Below are 7,738 nucleotides of genomic sequence, written 5' to 3' on the forward strand. Positions count from 1 at the left end.
TGCCCCAAAACCAGGGGAAGGCAGGAGAGGAGCCAAGTGGGGACAGGGGCTGCTGAAAGGAAAGCAAACCCCATCCAGACCCATCACCCCATCCTCCTGCAGCACAGCCTCTTTGGAGGAGCAGGGAGGGCAGGATCAGGCCCAGATCCCACCCTCTGTGGGACCAAGGACAGAAGCACCCCTTGCAGCCCCAGGTACAGACATACCTGGTCGTATTCCAAGCTCAAAGAGGAAAACTGACCACAAAATAACCCCAAACCTCTTGGTTTCCCAGCTGAGGTCCCCACCACCCCTCACACCCCCAGGCACCCGAGCAGAGCAGAAGGGCAGAGTCAGTAGAAACCTTTATTAAACACAAAGCTCAGAGGAACACAAGCTCGTTAAATGGCAGTAAAAGTGAAAGTGCGTCTCCAGCTCGGCCCAGGGGGACCCCAGGACCTCCCTCCCCTCCTGTCCCAGCCCCAGTGGCCTGGGGATGGGGAGCCAGAGCCAAAAGGCTGAACGGCTGCACAGGGAGAGGAGGGCAAGCCTGGAGACAGCGTTGGGTGCTCACCTGCAGACACTCCCCCTGGACACCTGTGTGTCCCCCGAGGGGACACCACATGGTCCCAGGGCCACCAGCCCCATCCCTGCCCCCACTGCCACCTGCCACAGCCGTGGCCTTGCCAGCCCCATTTGGGACAAGGCAAACCCAGGATGTGCTGGTGAGACCCTGGTGGCACCCTCTGTGTCCCACCAGCACCAGCACCAGCCTCCTGCTCCCTCCATGTCCTGGGAGAGCTCTGCACACCATAAATAATAAATAAATACCCCACGCCAGCCAGGCTGTGGGCAGCCCCCAAGCAGGGGGACAGCCCTGGCCCAGCACCCCCCACATCTCCACCACCCCCTCCCAGCACAACAAAAACTCTCAGCACCCCCCACTCCGCTGTACAGCCTCCCCAAACCCCCATGGAAATGAAACGCTGTCCCCAGGGGACAAAAATAAATTAATTAAATCATTAATCTATACACAGGACTGCTTAAAGCTCTGGAATGGGCTCCTGGGGGGCAGCGGCTCTGCCCTGGGCAGTTCCCCCTGATCAGGGCCCTGTGGTGGGGTCCCCCGAGATGGGAACCCCACCCTGGCATCCTCCTTGTGGGGCTGGAGCTGGGGATGCCACTGGCCCCCGCCGGGCTGGGGGGGCTGGAGGGATAAGGAGAAAATATTGCAAAAAGGGAAGGGGGAGGAACAGCGGGTGCTGGAGCCAGAGGGGCTGCCCTGCCCTGCCCGCCCTGCCAGGGCTGCCCCCTCCCCTGGCAGCTCCCCCAAGCACCCGGGCAGGCACAGCTTCAGAAGTCCAAGGGGGTGAAGTCCCCAAAGTTGCAGTCGAAGAGTTCGCTGATGCCCTCGCCCTCCTCCAGCCCAAAGTGATAGTCCTGTGCCTGCGGCGGCGACAGGTTGATGAACTCATCGGCCAAGAAGCCCGCCAGGTCCTCCCTGCTCTGCTCCAGCAGCATGTCCATGGAGGCCAGTGGAGACAGGCTCACCTCCTCCTCCGGGCTCTTGCCGGGCAGCGCGCTCGGCCCTGGCAGCAGCGCCTCTGTGGGGGCGAAAAGCAGCTGTGAATCCCACAATACTCTACAGATAAACCCAAAAAAGCTTTTTTGGCTATGGAGATCCTGCCTTCCCACCTCCCTGCCTTGCTGGGGTGCCCAAGCATCATGCCAGCTCTTTGCTAGTGCCAACAGCAGAGGGGCTGATGAAAGCCACCGTGACATCCCACCAGCTCCCTCCTGTCCCCAGCCCCACCTTGCTCTCCGGGCAGCAGCGGCATGTTCACATCCTGGGCAGGATGCAGGAGCAGGGGAGCTCTGGGCTGTGAATGGCTGGGAGAAGAGTCCTCTGCGGGGGCTTTGAAGGGGCTCTTGACGGGGCTGCAGACCCCCGAGCTGTCCTCGGGGCAGAGGAACACGTCGATGGGGCCCTGAGTGCTTCGCACGGAGACCTGGAACGCCTGGGGAAGGGACGGGAGCAGGACAAGGCGTCACAAGGATGCCCAGGGAGCTCAGGGAGGGCAGAAGAGGAGCAGTGACCCCAGCTCACCTCCGCTGGGTCTGAGACCTGCAGCTGGGTCTCTGGGGGGGCTTTGATAACCATCACCATTTGCTCCGCGGGGTCCACGATGCTGCGGAGGTCCTGGCAGGTCACATAGGCTGCAGTGGGGCGGGTCAAGGAAGGGACACGGGGATGTGGGCTGAGAAACGCCCTGCCTGTGACACCGGGGTCACCCGCGGCCGCCACCCAGCCAGCCCCCCCAGAACCAAAGGATATTGCTGGTTGGCGGGGTCCTCGGTGAGCAGGCGCAGCTGCACCGTGCACATCTGGATGAGGTCATCCAGCTGCCGCTCGGCCGCCTGCAGCTCCCGCAGCTCCTTCTCCAGCAGCCGGTGCTGGCCTGGCGCTCCCACCGTGGCCTGGCTGCCCCTGGGGAGCACCGTGCCCGTCAGGAGCCAACCCCCACGGCCCCCTCTGCCCCACCGGGGCCAGGCCACCTCCCAGCCCACACCCAGGGAACCAGCCTGGCAGGGAGTTGGCAGCAAAACACTCCCCAAGGCTGGATGCAGCCCCCCTCTCCTCTGGATGGCTTGGGGGCCCCTGCCACTGAGCACAGCCCTCCCCACAGGGGGTCACCACTTGGCCTGCAGCAGAAACTCTGCTGATCCTGCCCTGAAATTCTCCACCCAAGTAAGACCCTCCTCCACCGAGAGTCAGCTCCCCCACCCCAGGGAACAGCCAGGCCCAGCCCCATGAGCCAGGGGACATACAGCCACTGGATGTGGTTCTTGGACTTCTTGGTGATGAGCTGTATGCCCTCCAGGACATTGGTGATGTCGTAGATGCGCCTCTTCTGCACCTTCAGGACCTCGGCCGCCCAGTTGAGATCCACCACGCCATCTGGGGACTGGCTCAGCAGCTCCAGGAAGCGCTTGGTGGTGAGGTTCAGGGAGGTTTCATAGCGGGACTTCTCTCCAGGAGACTTTGCCCCTGCCAGACGTGGAGGACAAATGTCATTTAAACACAACGGAAACGCAGAGCTGAAGCTGAAAGGTCACGAAACTCCTGCCATGCTTGCAGATGGCTTGTGGACTAGTGAGCAGGACTGGCACCCCAAACCCAATCTGCTTTCTCAGGGCTACGGGGTGATCTGCCCAAATCCCCTGTAGGAAGGATGTTGCAGCACCTGGCACGGCTGTGACACCTGTGCTGCCATGTGACCACAACTGTGGCTGAGACACCGAGTGCCAGGCTGGGCTCAGGGGGAGGTGACAGCAGGTCCACCTGGGACACTGCCCTGACACCATGGTAGCACTTACAGCTCCATAACAGAGGGAGGGACAGAGCCAGTGTGGTGCCCAGATGGGCAGGACAACCATGCCACCAGCACAGGGCACAGCAGTGAGTGTGGAGAGCGGACAGAAGCAGGCCCAGGACAGCCCATCCAAAGCGACACAAAAGGACTGGAAGAATCTGCCAGGGATGAGCCTGTGGTAGCAGAGTGGGGCTGCTGGACCTCTGCTCTGAGCGAGGCTGGCAAGGGGGGCCGGGGGAGTGGAGCTGATACCTTTAGCAGGGTTCCTGGCCTTGGCCCGGCCCACTGGCAAACTCTCTGCTATGTACTGGTGATCCGTCTCCAAGTTCAGCTTCCTCTTCACCTGCAACGGACAGGGTCAGCAGAGGGACAGCCACCCCCAGGGCTGCACTGCGGGGTGCAGACACCGCAGATCCCGGCAGGAAGGGGTTGGCAGCAGCTGTCACACCCGCCGGCGGGGATGGGGGCTGTCCCGGCCGCGGGGAGCACCCCAAAGCCGGCGTGGGCCGTGGGTGGGGAGGCAAAGCACGGCCCGGCGCCCGGGCCTGCGGCTTCCGGAGCGGCGGCGGGGCAGGGCCGGCCCGGCCGGTGCTGCGTGGCACGGCCCGGCCGTACAGCCTGGCACAGCCCGGTGCACCTGGCACGGAGCGAGGCAGGGCACGGCATATGGCACAGCACAGGGCACGGCAGGGAGCAGTACGGCCGGCCCGGTACGGAGCCCGGCCCGGTGTACAGCACGGCTCACTGTAGGGCCCGGCTCACTACACAGCACGGCCCGCTATCCCGCCGGGCCCATTGTACAGCCCGGCTCGCTGGAGCCCGGTCGGGAATACAGCTCGGTCGCTCCACAGCCGGTTCGACGAGGCTCAATACCGCACAGTCGGGGCCACAGCCCGGCCCCGGCGGTCCCCGGAGCCCCCGCCCGGCCCCCGCCCCCTCCCCATCCCACTCGCGGGGGTTACCGGCGGGCGGCCCAGCGCGGGCCGTCTGGGCGCGGCGCCGGGGCGGGCGGGCTGCGGCGTGGCGAAGAGCAGGAGGTCGGTATCGGGGTGGCCGCCGCCCGCGGGCTCCTCGGCGGCGGCGGAGACGATCAGGAGGTGCGGGGAGGCGCTGCCAAGCAGCGCCGCCAGCCCCGCCGCGCCGCCCGCCGCCGCCATAGCTCACATGGCAGCCGGTGCCGCCGGTGCGGCGGGCGGCGCGGCGGGCAGGGCGCGGACAGGGACGCGGCCCATGGCGGGCGCGGGGCCGCTGCGCTCCAGCTCCGGCTCCGCTCGGCTCCGCTCCGCGCCCGCCGCCGGATTGTTCGGCGCGCCGGCCCCGCGCGCCTTTGCGCGCCAAATCCTTTTTGCCGCGAAAAGCGGCGCGAGCCGCCCCGCCGCCCGCCCATTGGCTGCGCCCGCCGCGGCGGGGAGGCGAGAGCGCGCTGCCATTGGCTGCGGCACGCGGGGCGGCGGGCGGTACCGCGCGGCCATTGGCGGGCGGGGGCCGCGCTGACAGGCGGCCAATCAGCGGCGCCGCGCCGGGGCGGCGGCCAATGGGAGCCCGGCTCGGGGACGCGGCGGGGGCGCCGTGTGTGTCCCCCTCGGGGGTGTCCCCTCCCTTGTCTCTGTTTGTGTCCCCCGTGTCCCTGTTTGTGTCCCCCTCGGGGGTGTCCCCTCCCTTGTCTCTGTTTGTGTCCCTCTCGGGGGTGTCCCCTCCCCTGTCTCTGTTTGTGTCCCCCATGTCCATGTTTGTGTCCCCCTCGGGGGTGTCCCCATCTGTGTCCCCTCCCGTGTGCCGAGGACTCGCTCCGAGCCGGCCCCTGTTCGCTGCTTGCCCACCCGCGGGGATTTTCAGCCCCAGGCGGAGCCGGTCGCGGCTCCGGGGGTGTGATGGGCTTCCGGCTGCGGGCGCGGCTGCTCCCCGCTCCGGATGGCCCCGGAGGAGAGCGGCCCGCACCCACGAGCAAAGTTCAGATCGCTCCCTGCCCTGCGGACTCCGCCCGCCCACGGGTGTCACTGGTGGGGAAGAGGGTGGCCTTGGGCACTGGGGGTGTCCGAGGCTGCCCCCCGTGGGTTCCTCTTCCCCGGGGTGACAGCCTGCCCCAGGCCCGTGGCACCCCCGCAGCAGTGCCTTGCTTTGGGACACCAATGGGTGCTCAGCCGTGCTGGGGCACAGGCTCTCCTGTACTGCTGGGCAAGGCGTCTGCAGGACTTCTGTCTGAAAGGGTTGGAGCGATGAAGGGACGAGCTCAGGGCTGTCCATCTCCCTGGTTCAAAGCACCCCAACACCGTGGATGAGGCTGTCGGACAAGTGTGGAGGTGTCAGGCTCAGGCACTGCTCCGGGAGTCCAGCGCGCACGGAAGGATGGGGATGCCGCAATCTGCCCTGTCCGTGTGCGGATGATTCACGGCATTGTTTCCAAACACCGAACAGCTGTGGATCTCAGCAGCTCCTTCAGGACTGGCTGATAACCCCTCACAGGGCAGAGGAAAAGCTCTGCCGGGAGCACAGCCCGCACTTGGCCGTGCCAGGCGCTATCTCCGGCCGGGGGAGCGTGTGGCTGGGGAGAGGCAGGGACACGGGGACGGCAGACGGAGCCGGGAGTGGCCCCATATGCTCAGAGAGATGGGAGTCCACCCACGAGACACTGGTGCGGCTCCCAGCACCAATATCTCCTGCCTGCAGCGCACTGATAACTTCCTACTGCATGAGGAAGCAAAATTAAAAAGGAAAAAAGTACATCCTGCTAATTAAAAAAAAACAAAATTAGAAAAGCATTTGAAGATTAGGCCTTTTGCAGGGCCCAGACGTGGCTCATGAGGAAAGTGTGGAGGGGGTCTGATCCAGGCACCCAAACCCCCGCTGAGCCCAGCCCAGGGTTTCACCCCTCTGTGCCCCCCATGAGCTGCCCCCTGTGTCCCCGGGGGTCTGTGGCTGAGCACAGTGGCCCCCAGCCCCCCGTGCTGCCAGGCAGGGCTGGGAGCCAGCGCTGGCTCCTGCCCCGGCCCCGCTGCCAAGCCTGACCCGCCTGGGATGCGGGAGATGGGCTGGTTTTCCCAGCAGTGCGTGGGATGCAGGAGGCTTCTGCAGGGATGAGTTAACTCCTCTGCTGCGGAGCAGATCCTGACATGCAGTGCCCCTGTGCTGGCCTAACAGGTTTCTGGCTTTAAAGGATTTTATGCTGGATACTTTGGCAGTGGCTGCAATTCCCCTGGGGACAGCCAGCACAGAGCAGGGCCGTGATTTCCCTGGATCCCTCTGTCCTTAAATACAGCGGGAACATGGTGTGTGTCCGTGACCCATCAAATCAACTCGCTGTGCCTCATTTCTTCATCGGCAGAGAGCAAACAGAAACGCTGCCTTGCTTAAAGGAAATTAATACAGTTAATTAACACTTGGCCCTTCTAATATTCCAGGCCCCACTCTCCAGAGCCCTTCCACTGCAATATCATCGTTACTGGGAAGCACAAGCAACAGTTAGACCAGATGTTTGCACACAGTTAATGCTTCTTCCATCTGGGGAAGGGGGGAAAAGGCAACCCCAGCAGCCGGGCGGGAGCGCATGGCTGGCGGTGCTCTCCCATCCCTGGGGAGCCTCAGCCCGGCCTGCCTGGGATGAGGCAGGGTTTGGGGCACAGCTGCCGCACCAGCTGCTCCCGCTCGGCTCACAAAGGCTGGCTTCACCCTCCCCTAATTCATGCGGGAGCTTTTCGGGGGGAGCGGGCTCTGCCCCTCTCCCGGAGCCTGCGCTGCCACTTCTCCAAGGCTTTCAGCGCCGGCGGCGCGAAAAGGGGCGGCTGTGCAGACAAATGAAAGGCAAACGCTGGTGGGAGAAGGGCGGGCAGGGGCTCTCCCTGCATGGGGATGAGGGGAAGCAGATGAATCCTGTCTCCCGCACAGCTGCAGCCTCCCCCGGCCCCGCCTGCCCTGCTAAGGAGTGCAGACAAGATCAGCTGTCTGGCAGGTGCCGCTCCCAGATAAAGTCCTGGCTGCACTCGGTCCCGGAGAGCATCACGGAGGCTGTTCAGACACCCCTGCCCCAGCAGGATTTAGCCCGCGGCAGCCGCTGAGTTTGGGTGGGTTTGGCACGGGATAGACTCGGGGCGAGGGGTGTGTGCAGGGAAAAGCCTGCAGGTGGAGCCAGAGCTGGAACCTGCGCTGGAAAATCACCTGGCAGCGGGAGGGGGTGGGAGGAGAGCTGGCAGGATGCAAACCTGTGCTCAGGTCAGGGCACATGTGGGTGTCCCAGGAGCACGTTTACTGTCCCAGTCGTCGCAGCTGGTCCTGCCCCAGCAGATCCCATACGGAGAGTGCTGAGCTGTCACACAGAATGTACACAGGGCATGAAGGGGAGCAGGACTTCCCCGGGCTCTCCTGCCAATGCCCCTGTCCCCAGCTCACTG

General features: G+C 64.8%; 1 protein-coding gene across 1 annotated transcript; it reads right to left on the reverse strand.

The window, feature by feature from the left end:
- Positions 1 to 319: 319 nt before the first annotated feature.
- On the reverse strand, positions 320 to 4,663 carry E2F1 (E2F transcription factor 1). The gene is made up of 7 exons (XM_063404682.1): positions 4,316 to 4,663; positions 3,606 to 3,696; positions 2,809 to 3,028; positions 2,315 to 2,467; positions 2,087 to 2,201; positions 1,793 to 1,997; positions 320 to 1,583 (listed from the first exon to the last, which is right to left on the reverse strand). The coding sequence occupies exons 1-7, from the start codon at positions 4,508 to 4,510 to the stop codon at positions 1,333 to 1,335; spliced, it is 1,230 nt and encodes a 409-aa protein (XP_063260752.1). The 5' UTR covers positions 4,511 to 4,663; the 3' UTR covers positions 320 to 1,332.
- Positions 4,664 to 7,738: the final 3,075 nt, after the last annotated feature.

Source organism: Prinia subflava, chromosome 8, assembly GCF_021018805.1.
Source record: "Prinia subflava isolate CZ2003 ecotype Zambia chromosome 8, Cam_Psub_1.2, whole genome shotgun sequence".
Lineage (NCBI taxonomy): Eukaryota > Metazoa > Chordata > Aves > Passeriformes > Cisticolidae > Prinia > Prinia subflava.

What these genes read in the sequence shown, in the direction of transcription:
- E2F1 (XM_063404682.1), bottom strand. Translation starts at nt 4,510, where the DNA reads ATGGCGGCGGCGGGCGGCGCGGCGGGGCTGGCGGCGCTGCTTGGCAGC. An exon ending in CCGCGCTGGGCCGCCCGCCG is followed by an intron (nt 3,697 to 4,315) that starts GTAACCCCCGCG and finishes TGTCCGTTGCAG; the next exon opens with GTGAAGAGGAAGCTGAACTT. An exon ending in GCTGCTGCCCGGAGAGCAAG is followed by an intron (nt 1,584 to 1,792) that starts GTGGGGCTGGGG and finishes TCGCCCCCACAG; the next exon opens with AGGCGCTGCTGCCAGGGCCG.